This window comes from Periplaneta americana, chromosome 9, assembly GCF_040183065.1.
Source record: "Periplaneta americana isolate PAMFEO1 chromosome 9, P.americana_PAMFEO1_priV1, whole genome shotgun sequence".
NCBI classification, from domain to species: domain Eukaryota; kingdom Metazoa; phylum Arthropoda; class Insecta; order Blattodea; family Blattidae; genus Periplaneta; species Periplaneta americana.
This window is the reverse complement of record NC_091125.1, coordinates 51,218,063-51,240,497: the sequence shown is the minus strand read 5'-3', so window position 1 is coordinate 51,240,497 and position 22,435 is coordinate 51,218,063. Positions and strand designations below refer to the sequence as shown.

The 22,435-nt window shown below is 34.7% G+C and overlaps 1 protein-coding gene across 8 annotated transcripts in view; it reads left to right on the top strand.

Moving 5' to 3' along the window:
* The window catches only part of LOC138705920 (sodium channel protein PaFPC1-like), a 120,588-nt gene that overhangs the window by 70,402 nt on the left and 27,751 nt on the right, over positions 1-22,435 (top strand). For 7 of the 8 annotated variants that reach the window (XR_011333859.1, XM_069834691.1, XM_069834693.1 and 4 more), the window contains exons 19-22: positions 9,554-9,727; positions 13,463-13,585; positions 16,465-16,587; positions 19,478-19,660. Coding sequence is in view for 7 of the 8 variants with exons in the window: in XM_069834691.1 (XP_069690792.1) it covers positions 9,554-9,727; positions 13,463-13,585; positions 16,465-16,587; positions 19,478-19,660 (603 nt within the window). In the remaining variant the exon portion in view is untranslated. The remainder of the gene's footprint in view (positions 1-9,553; positions 9,728-13,462; positions 13,586-16,464; positions 16,588-19,477; positions 19,661-22,435) is intronic. The other variant, XM_069834692.1, reaches the window with a different exon arrangement.

Genomic DNA, 22,435 nt, shown 5'->3' with positions numbered 1-22,435 from the left:
TTTTTGGAAAATGAATTTAAAAGCTTAAAGTACTGTCTTTTATTAAATATTTACTAATTAATTTTAATATAATTATTACAAATATTTTTTTTTGTAATTCAATTCTTAAAAGTTACGTATCAATATGAAATAGCCCTATTAAAAATCTAAAAAATTCTTACTAGCTGCACTGAAGTATTCTTAATAATTCCAGAAAAAATCAGAATGGGATCTCCAATAGTTTAGTGGAAATTTAATTACTTACGACACAATGTGTAGCGGTCGGTGCAGCAGCAGTGGACGGGAAGCGTTAAAGCGCGCTGGAGGTTTATCGGCGCTGGATGATTGATTGAACGTTGCAACATTACACCCAGTACGGATCAAGTCACTCGAGGAAACGCTGCTAATTTACTTATTACGATATCTTCAAATATTTGTACATTATGCTTTTAAATGTTTCTTTTCATTCACACTTTAAATTTTCATTCGCCTACCTTCTTTCTTGAAAGAAAATTGTTTTACTAAATCTTCAGTTTTTGACAACGGAATGAAAGAATGTAATTTTAATGTACCAGTTATTGGTTTTATAGTATGGTATCTGGCCTGCAAATTTTCAGTGTAGTTTTTGTGCTTATTCAATGGACAAAATATAAATGACACGTTAGAAATGTATTTTTGTGACCAATCAAACAGTTTTTTTTGGTGTTGTTATAGGATCTTGTATAGGCTGCTCTCGTGGCTAGTCTTTTAACAGTTTCTCCAATGCCATCACATGGACCTTTACCATGCGACGTTGCAAAGAAGTGTCATTCAGCACTAATTCCATAATCGTCTTCATGTAAGTAATTATTTTTTAATTTTTTTTTTGTATTATGAACTTGATTCATTGGAAAAGTAGATGATTTTTTTCATTTCGTTGAATTCTTGCTTTAAGAAACTGATTGCTTCGGATTGAAAAAAGTGAAAGGGATCGGTGTCATGTTTCATGGTTTCTGAGATGACAATACTTTTGTGACGAATTTCTGTATCTCCTTTGAAATATACTACGAAAGGATGTATTGTGGCTTGGCATATGTTCCAATGCACACCTTGTATTGAATCTTGTATTACAAATGAATAATTTTCAGAAAAGTCTGCAATAACTATGTAATTTTCAGGTTGTACATTTCTTTGCATTCCGTCAAAAATAAAATATGGCTGACTTTTGAAGGGATGACGATGCATCTTCTACATGAAAAACTTTACATGCTAGGGAGCCTTTTACTTTTTGAAACTTTTCACGGGGGTATCGTTTTTGTTATAGCTTTCTTTTCTTGATAGGGGATTCTATTGACATCAAACTCTTGTTCAATTCCTCAATATTAGTGATTTCTAGCACTGTATCCATAGAACTACTAGAAGAAGAACTGGGATAATCACTTTCTCTGTCCGCACTTTCATTTGATTCATGTTTATTAATATCACAAGAACTACCGGCTTCACATATAATTTCTCCTGACCTATCCGGAAATTGATTGATTTTTACGGAACGAATCACGTATTTGCACATTCAAAGACTCATTTAAATTGAGCTTTATCAATTAGTCGCGACTTACGCGTCTTAGTGTACTTTTCTTTTTAAAAGCGTGATTAGGAAGGTAAATGGATTTAAACACTTGTTATATATTACGCGATCTTTACCATCACTCATGTTGTATAGAAGTCACGTCACTCCGTGAAATTCAAACCCAAACTGATTATTTTCCTCTTCTATATTTTGTCTCCTGCCATCTGTTTACTGCCTTACCCAGCATTGCTATCATCAAACACCTAGCTATATTACAGTATAAACATACAGCACTGTGAAGGGCTTCCCCTCTTAGCTGAGTTGACAATAATAAAATAACTTTAGATAAGATATTTACTGTTCCTTAAGGTATTAATCATTTGATGATTAGTATGGTGACATCAGATGCAGCGGGGGATTTCGTAAAACTTTCCCCGAGCAGTCTTCTAGCCTATGGCTGCAAGCAGTTCATTAGCTGGGCATCGCGAGCGCGTGCATGCCTCCGGAAAATAAATTGTTACAAATGTATAGGTGTCGTTCCATATTTATAAATGCAGTAGTTTACAGATAATACATCAGCGAACAAGTTTACATTTTTTTTTTTTTCAGATTTTTAACTTGGCTATTTAATATAGTAATTTTGCTTTGAAAAATAAATGATTAAAAAAATAGGCCAAATTTTAAATTTATTTGTGATAGGCCTAAAGTAATAAAAAGTGTTGTATTTAGTTTTTCAAATGCGTCAAACCGCAAATCTCAATTATATGTAGACACAGATTTCCAAGTGAGTTTATGTAACAGTGCGCGCATAATTTGCATAACTTCAAATAGTCATAACTACACAAATAATTAATAATTGTGAAAATAAAACAATACGGGTCTCATTATATGATGTCTGGAATTCATGAAAAAAAAAATTCGACCATTTCCGAGAAGGTCGTGTTTTATTGCTGTGCGATTTGACGTGGAATGACTCACATACATACATACATACATACATACATACATACATACATACATACATACATACATACATACATACATACCGTTTTGCCAAATGGCAGGTCTTTCATTGCAAACCCAGCATTCTCTAATCTTTCCTATTCTTTGTCTCCTCATATGACCCATAGATCTTAATGTCGTCTATCATCTGGTATCTTCTTCTGCCCCGAACTCTTCTCCCGTTCACCATTCCTTCCAGTGCATCCTTCAGTAGGCAGTTTCTTCACAGCCAGTGACCCAACCAAACCCTTTTCCTCTTTCCGATCAGTTTCAACATCATTCTTTCTTCACCCACTCTTTCCAAAACAGCTTAATTTCTTATTCTGTCTCTCCATTTCACACATTCCATCCTTCTAAATATCTATATTTCAAATGCTTCTAGTCGCTGTAGCGTTGTTAAATAATACATTTTTAAAATGTCGAATTCTACATAAAGTACAATAGTTTCTGTCACTTTAAGTTGCTTAAATTAAAATCAATTCACTTCAACATTTAGTAGGTATTTGTATATCCATCCATCCACCACTCACCTACTCACCCATCCACCCACCCACCCACCCACCCACCCACCCACCCACCCACCCACCCACCCACCAACCCATCCATCCATCCATCCATATTTGCTTATTCCTTTATTCATGTAACTCATTCTTCCGCCTATTCAGCAGTTTAAATAAATTAAATAAAGGATTGTTAGTGTTAGTTATTTGTTCATTAAGGAGGGGGTGTCCTGAGTTATATTCTTTTGCTATATAAAATTGTTCAGCCGTGTCTATTGAGGGATTGTTTGTGATTTTTATTATATTTAATGTGCTGCTCCCGCGAAAACAAAAGCATATAGCCACCACACAGGTACAGTTACCCTTAAAAAGAATGAAACGATTCTTGGTTGTCGGAAGTTAAAGTTTTACAGCGCGGTCCACTCGATATCGACGTATAACGATAAGTACCATGACAAATAGAACGAGAATTGTTACAAGGACCACAACAAGGACAAGGATCAGAACAAGGATCGCGAAGAAGACAGTCATTTAAGGCCACGATTTCACAACATAGCTCGGGTAACAAAATATCATTGCTTCTCTGTACCGAATGGCAAATGCCTGCTATCGGATCTACATTCTGGACTGCTGCTGTCACTGTCTTGTCTCGGTAGCTCATATAGCAGCGTGTCGGTTCCACCGTATAACCGAAATGTTTCGTGTTCGATCCCAGGTGAAACTGTTTTTTTTTATTGAGGTGTAATTAATTTGTTCAGAGTTCCTCGACTGTATAATTTGTCGAAAAATATGGAATAATTTATGCCCAATTTTTTTATCTACAATTGGGCTGAATCTCGTCAAAAAATAAATAAATCTTACCTGGAAGTTAAAAGTATTCTTCCTGAAACAAAAATCATAAAAAACAAAAAGAGACCCGTTAACTTAAAATCTTGTACACATACCATCATACATTTCACCAATCGAAATCTACTCGATTGATAGCGAAGGCAAGATGGTTGACAGCTTGTGCTTCCCCCAATATTTCCATTTGCGCAGCCCTCCGGCTCCTAATACCGCGGTTCCTCAACCTGCTGATCACAGTCTGTGAAGAACCAGGAAAGTTAGATGCTGCTCTTATTTCGTTAGCAGTCCGAAAGGGGTCCAGTCGAACTGTCTCGAATAAGAGAGCATCCTCTTCCAATGAAGAAATCCGCGGACGCCCAGGAATAGGGCGACTTTTGACCTCCCCTGAATTTTGTAACAATGAACCCCCTCGCGGCTGTACTTCCAGGAACACCGACCAAACGGCCAGCAGATCTAGCCCCATATCCAGCCTCAACTAGAGCTATAACTCGCTGTCTCATGTCACGTCGGTACGCCATTACGATGAGAAATGAGGGATGACGATAATACTTTAGTGTAGACAATGACTATTTAACGTGATATAGAATTATTGAAATAACAGGCATCTTGCATAGTAAAAGTTAACAAATCAACCCTGAATTAAATATTTCAATAACAGGATATAACAGGAAGTCCAATTATTGTTGCGAAACTAATCAAATTAAATCTAATTACATTAAGTAAACAAATCCCAAGTTATGACACCACATTGCTACAGCTAAATTCTATGTTATTAACATAAGCATTGAATAGGTCCGTGCTTATGCGTTGGACGACAAAACCAAACATCGAAAGTGCGAATGTTGCCGCGGAATGTAACTTCTTGCTTTTTATAATGTAAATCAGACTTATAACTACAATCATTCATATTTCTTACATTATTTATTAATATTTATAGCCAACATTGAATTTGTAAAGAAAAGACTTTATAAATCTCATATGGAATTTGTGATCTGTAGAGACATAAACATAGATTAACTCTCGGAACTTTTCCGTAAAAGTAAATTAAATTCACTCCTTGAAACTGGAAACCTTAGTCGTAGAGCCATTTTCCCACCAGCATAGAAGCTGAAGTAGCACAGCCATTGATAAAAGTTTTGTACACAGAATTAGACTGAATTCCTATTCGATAGAACCTATAATCAATGGCTTGTCTGAACATGATAAACAAATCCTAAGTGTTTCCAATGTCACTGAACAATTTCAAAATATTAATTTAAAAACTAAATAAGAGTCGTAAATGCTGTATCTAGTGACTATTTACATTTATGTCTACAAAATGAATCTTGGAAAAACGTATATGATACTGGTACTACTGATATTAAGAGTAAATGTATTGTATTTTTCACTTTAATTTCCGAATCAATTTAGTGGATGTTCTCCACTCAATGTTGTGAAAAAATTCAAAAGTAAAAACATGTATATAACGCAGGGACTTAAAACTCTCATGTTTTAAAAAGAAGAATCTATATGTAATGAGTTGCAATGTAATGATCCTCATGTTCTTAAATACTACAAGAAGTACGGTGTAATTTATCAAACATTATGAAAGAGGGAAATAGAATACATTCGAATAGAAAAGTACAACATTCAGATAATGCAATTAAAGCTACTCGGAATATTATTGAAGTTAAACTTGTAGATATTCTAAGAAAGAAAACATTTTTTCATTAAAACCAGTGATTATAAACTAGAGGATCACAAATCTACTGCGAATTCTTTTAATGTCTTATAGTATATAGTACAGAAATATTATTGACAACTTAAACATTCAAGATTTTGCAAAATATATTGCAATTGGTTATTTAAGAGATGCATTTAACAATTAGTATTAATATATGTAATTAGTCAATAACTGCAACAGCGTTTTTTGATTCAATCATAACATGAATAAAATTGAATGAACATTAAATTAAACACTATTGCAAACACGTAGATAAAATAGTTAAAATCAACTGAAGGGGTGAGAATGAAATAATCCAAAGCCACACTTTTAACAAAAATTGTTTTGTGCGAGTGCAATTCTTACACATATGGGAAAGCTACTAATAAAATATTGTAATAACTACTCAACAAATGACATAGCCTAAGGACTCTAAACCTTTGTAAAAGTTTGTCTGTGTGGCTTAGGAATATTTTTTAATTTCATTTTAATTGTTAGTTTTTAATATATATGCATTTACATTGTATGTGTGTGTATGTATAAATGCATTCATTAGATTAACGTTTACAATATTATAACTTGTAATTTTGTATTGTCTGTGATCATTAACACTTAATCTGAGGACTTTGTAAAACTCTGTTTCAACGCTATTTAGCTATTTCAAAATTATTTAAACAAAAAAAAAATCGTTGTGTAGACTAGGAATCGAACTCGCACTCTTCTACACGAGACGCAAAAGTCTTAGCGTCTGAGCTATTGAAACGACACGAAAGCTTTCCTTTCTGTGCGGAGTGTCGATCTAGTCATGAAGGTCTATTGTCGATTTAACTACATGATTTATGTATATATTTATCTTTTATTTACGTAATATTATCATATTTTTTGCAGTTTTTGAAGTGAATTTCGCAACGATGCTAGTAACAAACCAAATAGCCTGAATTTAAGTAACTCAATATCCGTTATCTTGTGTATCAGTGCTCTGGTCTCCGATCATGCGCAGTGTCTTAAATCTGAGACTTAGGAATATTCAATCGTCTCATCCTTTTCTAGGGAAACTGTACCTCCAACCCCCCCTCCACTTCCGGTATCATTCGATGTATATTAAGCACAACTCTGTTAGCGAGCCCCGTCATTCCAGCTCAGCCACGCAGCCGACAAGAACACAACATGTAAAACAGCTGAATTGTAAGTTAATTTTCTATTATGAGATATAGTCACAACTTAAAACACCTAAATTCTAACATTAATTATATTAACAATGTTACAGAGAAGCACTGGCTTTGCTTGAATACGGAGCTCGACATCAAACCAAATTGTAACTCAACCTGTTAGACGATCGAATTTGCATAGGAAATAGTGGACAACAGTGAACTTCAAAATGGTAATGTTAACAAGTGGTTACTTGAAAAGTAAAAAGTAGATAAAGTTTTGATACAACAACACACAGTGCAAAAGTGAAAATAATAATTCGTAAGTTATAACCTGTCTGAAGAATCATTGCAGACGGCAGGTAGAGTAAGCTTGGACATAAACATGCGATCGATACTGCATTACGTCATCCTGTTCTGACGTACTATGCACAGTTCTGCAGTAAAGAAATGCCTCAGTTCAGTTCGTTCAGTCTGCTAGTCGGTATCGGAAGTGTGTGTGTACACAAGAGCGAATGGAAACTCCGCCGAGACACTCGTCACGCGAAGTCTTACACTCGCAAAGCAGAAATATTATATACAATGTGCTAAAATTTTGTAAAGAAGAGAAAAAGAAACGTCTTATCATTCCATTAACGAACGCTGTGAAAAGAACAGCAACGGCGGTGCGGAAGAGTGAAAGAACAATACATACTATAGCTAAGGAGGTGAGGAAGCAAAGCGCATTGGAGGACAATTTTCAACTCCTGGTGAAAGCCGCCCACATCTAAAGAAAATTATACTTGATGACTTTGAAAAAATGTGTCATCCGCAGGACATTTTTGGAGTTTCGTGAGAAGAAAAAAGAAATTTCGACCCTACGCAAGCTTATGAATGCTGTTAAGAAACAGATACGGTTTAATGACAGAAAAGATACATTCTGGAGGCTGTCAGTTTTAAAACAAATGACCGCACAATCAATAAGCGAAATCAGCAAAGAAGCTTGGATAAAATGCTGCCAATCTGTTAAACATATCGAGGACGAATATTGGCGTCGTGACGCGTTAATGGAAGAGGAAATAGAAAGGATAGTATTAAACATAGGCATTGTGAGTGTGATGAAGATGAGATGGATTATAATAGGCCAGGTAGCAGCACAGATACAACAGACGAAGGCAGTTCAACTGATAGTGCAGATAAAATTGAGACATCTGCCTCAGGCATACAGCTACTTCTGGAATAAAGTACGTGTATATACCGTACATGACAGAAAAAGTAAATTCAACTATGGTATTAGTAATTGTATTTATATTCATAACAGCTGTTGATGTTTTTATTGCCACACTGTACCAACATATCTCCAGCTGACTCGCCATGCATCGATACTGAGAGAATCGCATTCACGACACACGAGCGCCCTCATCTGAAAACTGCAATGTTTCGTCAGACGGATTATACCCCAGTGTACTTCATAACAAACTAAGTGATGTAAGCAAGTGCTCTACAAAATTGCTTCTTACATAACGATTCATCATTTTATTATTATTATTATTATTATTATTATTATTATTATTATTATTATTATTATTATTATTATTATTATGAAGTTTTAAATAAAAACAAAGAGAGAACAGTTATAATCGCCCCATTCAACGGCAAGACACTAAAGAACTCAAATGACAAAACAACAAAAGAGACCAAACAAGTGTTCTTTTATAAGAGTTTTTTATATTGTTTTTATATTGTTATATTATAAGTTTTATATTGCATTTTAGAAATTGATTGATATTAAGGTAGCTTAGTATAACTATTAGCACTAATTACTAGTACACACACGTACCAGCAACATCCATAAATGTATCACACACTCAACCACGAAATGGAAGCTCACAGAACACACACTCCAATGGCTAGGTTTTCAATCATTTACAAATTTAATTGCTAATTTATAATTATAATGCATCTGAAGATGATACACAAAATAGTATCGAAAACGTTCATGTAGAAATCTTACTCATGTAAATGACTATTGTACTAGATAAGCATTGGCGGCTTAATAAAAGTGTTACACATTAAATTACAGCAGCTTATCGGTAACAAAACAAAAATGAAATTTCAGGAGAAGATCCGAGAAAGGAATGCGAGTTTTTCCTCCACTCTTATAACCAATCCCCGACATGGAACCAGCCGGCCAATGACTGAGCCTTGTTTGTACCAGTCGACCACTGATTGAGACTTTGTCTCAGCCGACCATTAGCTGAGACTTGTTTGTCCCAGTCGGCCAGTGACACTATTCCCATCCACCTGCTCCCTCAAAGACGTTGAATTACTAGCTTACCCTCTCCTCTTACCCCGCAGGGATCACATTCCCTTCGCAGGGATCCTCTCATGAAATTTGAACAGAAAATCACAACTTTAAAAACCTGTCATATATAGCTTTGCACATTTATCTAAAAAAAGCAATCCAATTTTCCTTAAACAAATTTCACCAAATGAAAAATAGCCTACTTAAGACAGGAAATGAAGAATAAAAGAAAGCACTGTAATCCTATTTTCTCCTCGAAAGGTATTTCGGCACCTGGTGACCCTGCTCACATCCACTTTCTAGCTCTTGATCTGCTGTGGGTCATCTTTGTGTTCTTTCTTGTTCATGAGGATGTATTAATAATTTAAGATAGACAATTCTTTCTTCTTTATAACATTTTTGGAAGTACATCACCCAAAGGTATTTAGCTCTTACTACTCACACAGATTATTATGCAAAGTTCAAAAAGTAATTTTCATATATGAAACATTTAAACAGCATCTTCCTAAGATTGTTAAGTAATACTCAGTTAAACATTTATTCCAGATTGTTGAAGATGTAAATCTTTCTCAGCGACCTGTCTTACAAGACATTCTACAGTACATGGATCTTATTTTGACTGTCGTCTTCTTGTTTCATATATTCATTCAGTTGTTTGCTATTGGAGTTATACGATATTTGAAGACGCTACTTTGCTTGTTGGAACTCTGCATTACTACAGTAAGTTCATAGATCGATAACAAATACGTAATTACTTTGTAATAATTTTATTGCACACACTGCTGTCTGATTTAAGATACTGACTTTTGCTATCTCAATAAGTTTGAGAACAGATTATGGCAACTGCCTGAACCAACATGCTTGATGATTGAGATCTATAAAATTAATTGCATAATATGTATATGAGTTAATTCTGTAGTTTGCTACCTCAGGCTTCACATTTTCACTGAGGTAAGGGATGTTATTTATCCTAATTTGTTTACCCTCTGGTCTTGAAGTATAGGTATACAGAAGATTTCAGAGTAAGTTCCTTCCTATAATGTTCTGGTCACTGTACAGTTCACGAAATTGTGATAAAATTTTGGAAAACTTAACAGTCAGATCCTATGCAGTTACTTAGAAAACGTATAACAGTCATATCCTGTGCAGTTACTTAGGAAATGTAAAATAGTCAGATCCTGTGAAGTTACTTGGGAAACGTATAACGTCATATCCTGTGAAGTTACTTAGGAAACGTATAACAGTCATATCCTGTGAAGTTACTTAGGAAACGTAAAAGAGTCAGATCCTGTGAAGTTACTTAGGAAACGTATAACAGTCTTATCTTGTGAAGTTACTTAGAACACGTATAAGAGTCATCCTGTGAATTTACTTAGGAAACGGATAACAGTCATATTCTGTGAAGTTACTTAGGAAACGTATAACAGTCATATAATGTGAAATTACTTAGGAAACGAAAAACAATCAGATCCTGTGAAGTTACTTAGAAAACGTATAACAGTCCTATCCTGTGCAGTTACTTAGGAAATGTAAAATAGATCCTGTGAAGTTACTTGGGAAACGTATAACGTCATATCCTGTGAAGTTACTTAGGAAACGTATAACAGTCATATCCTGTGAAGTTACTTAGGAAACGTAAAAGAGTCAGATCCTGTGAAGTTACTTAGGAAACGTATAACAGTCTTATCTTGTGAAGTTACTTAGAACACGTATACGAGTCATCCTGTGAATTTACTTAGGAAACGGATAACAGTCATATTCTGTGAAGTTACTTAGGAAACGTATAACAGTCATATAATGTGAAATTACTTAGGAAACGAAAAACAATCAGATCCTGTGAAGTTACTTAGGAAATGTATAATAGTCAGATCCTGTGAAGTTACTTAGGAAACGTATAATTTCATATCTCGTGAAGTTACTTAGGAAACGTATAACAGTCATCCTGTGAATTTACTTAGGAAACGGATATAGTCATATCTTGTGAAGTTACTTAGGAAACGTATAATAGTCATATAATGTAAAATTACTTGGGAAACGTAAAACAGTCAGATCCTGTGAAGTTACTTAGGAAACGTATAAGTTATATCCTGTGAAATTACTGAGGAAACATATAACAGTCAGATCATGTGAAGTTAGTTAGGAAACGAAAAACAGTCAGATCCTGTGAAGTTACTTAGGAAACGTATAACAGTTATATCCTGTGAAGTTACTTAGGAAACTTATAATAGTTATACCCTTTGAAGTTACTTAGGAAACTTATGACAGTTATATCCTGTGAAGTTACTTAGGAAACTTATAATAGTTATACCCTTTGAAGTTACTTAGGAAACTTATGACAGTTATATCCTGTGAAGTTACTTAGGAAACGTACAACAGTCAGAGCTTGTGAAGTTATTTAGGAAACGTACGTCAGTCAAATCTGTGAAGTTACTTAGGAAAAATACAAATATGACCCAGTGACATTTTTCTTTTCTGTGACGAAATGTCCCAGGTTCGGGTGTTCGGGGATGAAAAGTCCCGATTCCCAAGCCATCGTTGCCAATATGACATTTCACGAATGGACACCTTAGACATCAATATCTCAAATTCTGTTTCACATTTTAATAAAGGATTCGCGTGTGTCTTGTAGGCCTAATGCATTTAGAAATTCTACTTTAGTTAAGCAATACTCACTGCTAAATGACTTTACGTGGAAAATATAATACAGATTTTACTTGCAATGGAAAATATTACAGCAAATATCTGTAATAGAAAGCGGAATCCTCCATTTATATTTAAGAAACCTCGGACACTTATGTAAAAGTCTTTATTTCATTGTCAAGAGAATTGGCAATTCTTTTGAACTGTGAACAAAGTTATTTGTTATATTTGTAAATTCTTTCCATTAGACAACAACTGTAACTCTGTAATTCTGTGGAACATGTGATATACTATTCATTATCTCTTGCTCTAAGATCTGAGACTTCTTAGAAGATTACGAAGAGAACGCTGTTATGTCATTTGCAGTTAAGAAAATATTCTATATTCTCTAATGTGTGAGGTAGTTTATAGTAATAACAGATTTAAGCTGTGGATAAAACAATTGAGAGATTGCCTGTGGGGAAAATCATTCTCACTCTAGCTTGAAGCCCATTTCAATGACATGCCATTGTTTTATCTTTTATTGTATTCAGACAGGAAGAGCACAGGAAAAGAACGTGCTTTGTCCACTTGTTTTCAAAAATGAGTTATGCATGCTATGTGATGCAGGATTCCATGTAGTTTAAAGCTGTTAATCGACCAATGTGATATTGTGAATATTTCAAGTGCTACAGAAGATTTTAGATTTGGCGTACAGTGAAAAACCGTGCTAAATCCTGTCACTACAGGGAAATAATGTGCTGTGTCCACGTTTGTATGATTTAATTCTTAGCTTCCTCATGGATTGGCATGCATATTACAGCAAGAAGAAGAGAATTGGGGCAAAAAAAAATAATATTCCATAGTTGAGCATTATTGTTACAATGAGAAAATTCATTCTTGCTGCAGAGCACCTACATTCAAGTGAGTTAAACGACATATTATCAACTATCAAAATCTGGAGAATTCCATGAACAGAGAACACATTCTTAAACTTTTTAAAATTTATTTAATACTTAATGGTAATATTTATAACCACTTTGAAAAGTAATATATGATAAAATTTCTGCACATTTAATGGACAAAACTAATATTTTTTCAATACTTTATTGTCATAATAGACCGCTCTCTTAAATTGGCTAAACATATTGGGATTTAATCAATGGCTTTTCCAAAATACGCTATGAAATGTTTCATGTAAAACAATTTTTATCTCGAAATGGAATTTTAAAAAGGAAAATTGTATTAAACTTTTTTGTTTCAAATATCTCAAAGAATAACCCCCTGAAATTAATGACATTACCTACGGTTCATCTTATATATATATATATATATATATATATATATATATATATATATATAAAATCAGGTTTTACAATTTCTAAGACATCTTCCTTATAATCATTTCCAGGATTCTCCACTTTCTCATGCACCATCTTCAAATCCCTTTTCTCTCATTGTTCTACTGTAATTCTTGTAATCTAGTTCATATTTCAATACTTCAACTTCAACCTTTATAACATAGTTGACTCTATTATGCTTGTATTTTTATTTTCTACTGATACATTAGTGTTTTTAGACCACTGAATACTTTCATTCAACTTTAGATAATAGGTACACCGTGTATGTGTAGTAAGAAATTAGGCTTACATAATATTCTGTGCCATTGGAAGAATTATTTGGTGTGAATTAAGATAAGACGATAGTAATATGATTTACCTTTATAGTGTTCAAACTTGCTGGTGATGATATCTACGCCTATAAAATAAGCAAACTAATATAGTTATGTTTTATTCTTTTCCTTGTGTGTCATTTAAAAGTGTCTATGTATTTCAGGTCTCTTTCGTAAACTTTGTGTCATTTATGGCTGGCAAACAGAGAATTCAAGCCTTCAGAGCAATACAGGCATTAAGGATTCTCGCACTCCTGAAGACTATGAACAGATTTAAGAAAATGAGGGTATGTATTACAGAAGATGCTTTAAAATACCGGTTGTAATTTACTTAAACTCTTCTCATTCCATTAATGAAGACTGAAGAAATGGTATGTGACTATCAGGTTCAATATAAACTGTCTCAACAGTGCTCATCACGGTGAAGGACATTAATTCAATTACATTTACTAAGCAATGCTTGATTACAGAAGCTTTGAAATGAATACTGGGAGCGCTAGGGGATTGCCAGCTTGGCTACATACAATATCCCAAATATCAATGAACGATACAGGAAATTTCTTCTGAGATTAAGCTTCCATTTAGCAACATTAACTTAAGACATCCTTAGTAGTCACAAGAGAATTGTTAATGAGACATTTCGCAACTTCCCCTCAAACTGAGTATAGCAGACAAATACAAGGTCTTCCATTAGTAACGCAGTCCACACCCTTTGCATGTTACAGTTTGCGGTTAAAAATAACACAACATAACTTATCTTACATTTGGTGCTCGGAATGTCGATCCTCTGTTCGTAGGCACGCCTAAATCCTTAGGAGAACATTATTGAAAACACGGCAGAGTCCTTCCTGTGAAATGTTTTATCAATCTCCCATCTCATATTGTTCTTAACCTCCTCGAGAGTATGAGAATTATTTTCGTACACTTTATATTTTAATTTTCCCTAGACATAAAAGCTGCACGGGTTTAAATCAGGGAACCGCGGAAGCCATAAACCACTGCTTATTATTCCATCTTCAAATACGGATTCAATTTCTGCAATTGAGTCATTGGCAGTATGAGCAATGGCGTGTGCATTTGTCTTTTCGTAATCTGTCAGTTCTTAAAAAAATAGGGTCAATATGTCGGACCTGTACTGCTTTGAATTTATTGTGATTTCATAGTATATGAGACCAATAATTCTCATTTTAGATACTCCAACTGTTGTGTCTTGTGTCTTTTCAACAACGCATGGGAGTTTTCAGAACTCCAATAGCCTACCGTATAGGCTATATTGAACCATGTTTCATCACTATAAAACACCAAAATTGAATCAATCAATCCATCATGAATGAATTGCTGAAATCACCCGCAACAATTTACTCTTACTTCACTCTGAGAAGGTGTAAATTTGTGTACTATAAGAGTTTTATTATGTTTTACAATTTTAGAAGTTTCTTAGCTGTGTGTACGGTCATTTGTGATATGCCGACAAGTTGCACTGAACGATTCAAGAACTTTTTAGGACTAGCACCAATTTCATCCAACGTTTTCCCTGTCAGTACTCGCCTTCCGTCCAAGAAATACTGCAAAGAACTAATTTTACTCGCTAACCTACATACTGTATCATAGATTTACTAAGAGCGGGAACATTAACACATTTTCGAGGGAATCTGCTACGACATCTCCTCCAACACCCACACTTAGCAAAGTTATCGTAAATATAAACACACACAATTCAGGCGTCTTCCTTCAAGGTTGCCTGCAGCTAGATATCTTTGGATGCTACTCTGCGCCTCCAAAAAAACCCTGTCTGCCAGTCTCCGTCAACTAAAACTCTGGATGTCATCGTTGATTTTACTTCCTCCATCCAGATTCTGCGGGGATGTCCTTTCTCTTTTTCTGCCTTGGTTTCAGTGAAAAACTTGCTGAAGTATGTATTATCCTCCATCCTCTTAACATGACCATACCAAGTCAAACGTCTTTCCTCTATCGATCTAGGTAGGATATTGGTGTTCTTATCCACCGCTATTCGGATGTATTCTGTCGTCATGAGGTCCATTACAGTTTTCCTAATGCATCTCCTCCCGAAATTTAACTCTGTCGCCTTCATATATATTTCTTGTGTTTTGATCATCTCCCACAATTCAACTCCATATAGTGTGATACTCTCAAACACGGAATGGTATAGAAGTTTAACATCGAGAGGTATTCTTAGGCTCCACAGGACAGAGTGTAACATCCTTGTATAAGCTTTTCCTTGTTCTATCGGCGTATGACTGAAATATTAATTGCAAGTGGAACACCCATATTTTGACATTTATAAGTGAGGCATCATCATCATCATCATAATCATAATCATAATCATCATCATCTCTATCTTTTCGGATTAAATTAGGTTTGGTTTGTTCCAATCTCACAAATTCTGACATCTAAAATTGTTTATATCAGTGTTTCTTCGAATATATCTCATATTTCTTCGTCCTGTTGGTCTTTAGCGTAGACTTCATTAGCTTCGAAATGCGGCATTCGTTCATTCTATCAAGACGTTTTAACCAATTTCATCGATATTGACTGATTTCTTCTAATATACTTTTTATATAAACAATCAACTGGATGAATATACAATCTACGTTTAATTCTCGGCATTCGTCTTCACTTCTTCGTCAGTTTAGGAGAGTGTATTCTGCCACACATCTCAAAAATCTCTTTTCAGCAACTTAATTTCTTCTGGTGTGACTTTTTGTTAGTATACAATTTTCACATACATAGCGTAGGTCTACAGGAATAGTTATTACTTTATAAAATTTGGGACCTGTTTCTTTATTGCAGGCAAAAGAAGAATGACAAATGGAAGTGGAAGACTGAGAAAATTATAATAACTGAATTTATACTTAATGTACGACAATTCTTGTTTTATAACCATATGTTATCCCTTTCACGTCATAACTTGCCTAATACTTTCCTCTCTCTTTACGTAGCTTACAACCACTTGAATTAAATTCCTTGAAAACACGTTTCTAAATTTGCTATTTAAACAATAATTCTTCATTAAAAAAATGGACGCTGTAAAAATTAATTTTTATCGTATTTCACACCAATGAGTCACAATTTTCTTACAAGAGATGGATATCCAGTTGACACTAAATATGATATTGCAATAATACAGTTTTGCTTAAACTTGCAGAGCCTGACACGAAGCCTGTCTGCTTTACCACTTGTTATGGCTAATTGCCTCGTACCATGTTTCATCATATGGCATTTATTTGCTGTGGTGGGAGTGTTGCTCTTTGCCGGGAAACACAAGAAGGCAAGTATTAAAAAAATCACACAAACAATCGGAGAAGTTTAACAGAAGTGGAGACATGAAATACAGCTCCCATAGACTCAATGTTACAATAGTACAATATTTTTTATCATCATGTCCATATTACGCAAGAAAACCATCCCATTCCATTATCCATGATTTCCTTCTCGTTCTCCTGTAGGTTTTTTTTAGACTTTTACCAAGATTGCGATAAATAAGTAGGCCTACGGTGTATATATATATATATATATATATATATATATATTATTCACAGTGAAGTTTTAATATGTTTAATATATACACCTACCTAATATTTTTTCATATTTTTATGAGTATTACAAACAAATTGCTATTCTTAGCCTAGCGATTATGATTGCTTCTTTGTTTTTATTTGTTCAAATGTAATAGAAGATCAAATGTAATGTATATATGTATGAAAACTTCAATTACAACAACTTAATGATGAATTAGTGTATGTTGCCTATAAAAAACTTTATTCTTCGTACAGAATGTTCATTCCTTTGAAAATCAATTAAATAGAACATATAGCTGGTACTTCACTGATATTTAAATTCCTTTATTATGCACTACTAACGTTACTTCATGACTTAGGCTGATTTGCAATCTCTATACCACTGCTTACGTAACACTATACAAGCAGGTATACAGCACACAAAATACAATTCTCAACTGGTTTCCGCGTAACGCCAATTCTGCCACAGAGAGGTGTCTTGTACCACAGAATCTAGCAGAACACTTGAATGACATTGATATTTGAAGCATTTAAAGGCCTTATGTTGTTTACTAAATTCTTCGCACAGAATTTATGGGTAATGGATGTCATTGTCCTATTTCTATGTCTCAAATATCGATATATTAAAGTAAATGGTCGCCATTGTTTGTGTTGAAAGATATTGTATATAAACCAAGGTAGGTACTTAAATTCACACAGTAAAAATTTTCGAAAATAGGTTAAACTCAATACATAGGCCTATTACATGCACACTGTACTTTTTCACATTACTTTAACGAGATATTGCAACAAATTAAGATTATTATGTTCCTTTGCCCTGAATGTATAATTAAGCATTTTCAAGCAGACCTAAATATCCCCTGCTTCTTTTTTCAGATACGATATTTTGCACCTTGAAATGTTATGAATTTTAATAAATAATCGGAAACTACAGTTGCAATGCTTGGGCAGAACAATTGTGCCATTTTTTCTTACAGTTGCGAAAAAATATTCTAATACTGGTTAGTTTGTAGTGTACTAGGTCTATACCAGGCTTGCAAAACTGGGCACCAATTGCAGCGTTACGTCATTCATCGGATACGTCACTCATCCCTTCCTTCCACCCCCGCGTCATTGACTTGGTAGGGGAGGGGGATTTCTATTCAGTGTCCATCTTATGTGATTGCGTACGGGCCACAACGGGCCACAGTTATGTCATTCAACGCCGGTGGACTGTGGACGGGGAACCAACGCTTCCCCTTGCTTTCCACCCCTCTCTCGCCAGTTCTGTATCCCTGGTCTATACTCTTATTAATAGTAAATGTAGTAGTATTTTAGTGTGTGTAAATATATTTTATTAGATGTTAAAAATTAAATTAAAAATGAAAGTAAAAAGGTAAAGGTATCCCCGTAACATGCCACGAAGCCACTTGGGGGGCATGGAGGTAGAGCCCCATGCTTTCCATGACCTCGGCACTAGAATGAGGTGGTGTGGTAGGCACCACGCTCTGACCGCCTTTTACCCCCGGGAAAGACCCGGTACTCATTTTTATAGGAGGCTGAGTGAACCTCGGGGCCGTTCTGAAAGTTTGGTAACGAGAAAAAATCCTGTCACCACCTGGGATCGAACCCCGGACCTTCCAGTCCGTAGCCAGCTGCTCTACCAACTGAGCTACCCGGCAGCCAAAAATAAAAGTAAATGAATTTAAATTAGGAAGTACCGGTAGTCTGCTAATTTTTGTTTGATTAGAAATGGTTTATTGCTGCTTACAATTTTGCAAATCGAAACACAGTAAAGAATATGACTTGTCATTTAATCAACCACGAGATAATTAACTAAGAAAGAAGTGGTGTTTCGCCATTTCTTGCAAGAGAGACAAATAGAGACTCTTTAGAACGCCTAACACAGTATCACGTGTCTGCAAAAGACAATTCAAGGAAACTGGTTTTAACATTAGCACTACAACAAAACGTCTGTATTCAAACGTGATACCATCCATTTTTAGTTGGTTATTTAAGGACGCTGTATTAACTACGATAGTTCTTTAGCGTCGATGAGATTGGTGATAACGAGATGGTATTTGGCGAGAAGAGGCCGAGGATTCGCCATAGATTACCTGGTATTCACCTTACGGTTGGGGAAAACCTCGGAAAAACCAAACCAGGTAATCAGCCCAAGCGGGGAACGAACCCGCGCCCGAGCGCAACTTCAGACCGGCAGGCAAGAGCCTTAACCGTCTGAGCCACGTCGGTGGCCTCTCCAGGTTTTAGGGTTTCCCAGTACATAAATAAATTTCCTTAAAAAAAGGTATAGGTTCAAAAGAATGGTAAAATAAGTGCTAAATTACATCCACCTCGCAAATAAAAATAGAACTGATGTTAATCCAAGTACATCAACTCTCAATGAAACGAATGTTTCAATTGCAGAAATCCACGAAGCATATAAAAAAATAGTCACGCAATGTTAAATTGAAAATAAAATAATCCCCAAAATCATTAAATAACTACATAAAAATTGCTAGGAAAACTAGGAAATAAAATTACCTCACCGAGCGAGGTGGCTGAAATGGTAATGTTTGAAACTCGCATTGGAAAGACTTATTATGTAAGTAGATTAAAGGGCAATGCAAATGATATTTAAATGAAATGTTCTTGTTTCAGTGTGTCGCATCTAACAGCACAATTCTGAAACACGATTACAACGCCTGCATTGCTGGCAATTACAAGTGGGAGAGTTCTGCGATGAACTTTGACAACGTAGGCAATGCCCACCTCGTTCTTTGTCAAATTGACATATTTAAAACATTGAGATGGATCTTAGAAGATGCTGATGATCCCAGAAATGTAAGAATCAGTTCACACATTAAATGTTACTGGTCAATGCATTGAATTTTCAAGCGTTAAATTACAGTGAACTCCAAATAACAGTGTCTGTCTCTGTGTAATCATAAAAAATGAATATAATCAGCACTTGTACTGATCTCCTCACTCTTTCACTGTAGATACAGAGCTGTTAGTAGTGTTCAGGGTAGTCAGAGCACGGATCCGTACCGAGTTCAGGTGTAATCGAGGAGTGAAATAGACACCGAGAGGTACTGAAGTCACGCCTGTCAGTTTGCTTTAGAATTAGTTAGTGAGTTGATGTGTTCATATGACACGTACCTTAAAATATGCTGTATATGGTAAATTAATGAAATTAAAAAAATTATTGTAACTCTCTATTTAGACTGAGCTCCAAAAGCTAATTAATTTTTATCCTCATGGCCATTTTCAAGCTATTCAGCAAATATGAACTAAATTTTTTTAAAACTTTGACGCAAGAAGCCTTTTAAAGACGTCAATATAAAATATATTTAAAAATGTAATTTAAAAACGATTAGCCCTAATGAGCCCAAATTTCGTACAGATGATAGTATTGTAGACCTGTTTATATAGTTTAAATTTCACAAATTTTGGATGAAAATTATGGAAGTTTTAAAAATCATATGTGTCCCCTTAAAACTTTCATTATTAAACGAAAGTTACATTGTTCATTATTAGTTATGCAACGACAAAAGTATAGGCTAGTCTAGAACAAAAGAGTTTACGACATGTAAATAGAAACGAAGTCGTGCATAAGTGTTTTTGGCAAGTTCGTTGTGCAAGCAGAAATGTAAATGTACGCAAAAAGTATTTAAAGAAGGGTAAAATAGATGTTTTTAGTTGTTCGTTTAAGAAAGACAGCTAATTGCTATTTTAACTACGTATTGTGATGGAAATGAAGTAAATAAGGCAGTTAGCAATATCACGTAAAGCACTCAGACTCTATAATTTGCCCCCCCCCCTCTTTTTCATCTGATTATGCAACTAACTTCAATCCTTCGTCTGGGTGATCTACGTGTAGTTATCGGCATTGGGTTGTGGCCTCCTCGTAGCTCCGATCTCCGTATAATTTTGTACTAATGTTTCTCATATTCCTCAACCCGGATTTTTGTGTACAGTTATATATAATTTGTGTAGTAATGCAACCAATAAACGTAGTGATAAAAACAAATTTTCTTTAGTTATAATAAATATGCAACAGAATACGTGAATGCAGTAGTAATTCATGAAAGTTTACATCGTAGAAGTTATTGACACAATTACAAATTAAAGAAATATAAATAACTGTAGTATAATTGTGTGGAAGTAATGTGAAAAATTATCTTGTGAGAGTCATTAATATCGTAGAATTTTTTATTCTTTGTTGTTGTAAATAAAACTTTAAGGGTGCTATTCATAGACATTTCGCTAGCCCGGGCTACGAGCGTGCTAAACAGGATTCATATCATATCATATCATATCATATCATATCATATCATATCATATCATATCATATATCATATCATATATCATATCATATATCATATCAATATCATATATCATATCATATCATATATCCATATCATATATCCATATCATATCATATCGCTGACACTGGTTTATGAATACGAAACACGTTAGTTCGCTGATCATCCACCGAAAGCCCGCGCTGAAAATGTCTATGAATACGGCCCTTAAACTTAAAAAAATTTGACTTTCTATAGATACTAACTCACCAAGGGGAATGTAGGGATAAGGTTGCTCTGGAGATCTAATCGATGATCAAAACAAATTGGGGAATCGAGTTATACCTCTATGGAGGAAACAGAGAAGGAAGACTGGGTTTAACCTGGTTTCGTCTAGGAGCTTGGAGGGCACTTAAAATCGTCAACGAAGAGGGGGCAAAAATATATCATCTTTGCGGTAGAGGCGAGACATCACACCATATTTTATCGGAGTGTGAAACCACAGAAGCTCTGAGGAAACGATTCCTGCCAGAGTCCTTTATTACATCTAGCAGGGGGGCACTTTTTAACATACGATATATTAAATAACGCTAAATTCTGTGAGTGTGTGGGAAAATTTATGGCAAAAGTACAGCTGAGAGTGGAACCGACCGAGGGGGAGGGGGCCGAAAAAATAAGGGGAAGAGTTATTTATTAGTATTGTTATGAATAATATTAACACTGAGCGAATAAAGTAATTACGGGATAATGTTCTTTTTGTATGTACTGTATTGTGTTTCTTTCTATTTGTTTTTTTATTGCGTGTGTATATGTTTTTTATGTCTTACCTTTATATTTATTATTCGGATTATTTATTGCAGTTTTAATAAGGAATTGAATTGAATTGTTTATATATATGTTTCACTGTGTTTTTTCTTCTTTCATATCTTACATTTATTTTATTTTTATTATTTTTGTGAAATTTGGTATTAAGTTAGATTAGTTGTAATTAATGTGATAATTAACATAATGGTAGTAATAGTAACAATTATTGTTGTTTTACTATTTTATTAATAGTAGTATTATTTTGTTTTCTTTGAAGATTCAAACTGTGCATAGTTATAGTACGAATGGCCGTACGGGCTCGTGCGATGAATCTTGTGTACATGAGTTTGTATAATTGTGTACCAATAAATGTACTTCATTCATTCATTCATTCATTCATTCATACTAACTCACCAAGTTGGCAACCCTGACCATTATTGTTAACGCACTTGATTTTTAAATAACAGATATAAGCAGCTAAAAAACTGCAGTTGATGCCGTTATTATG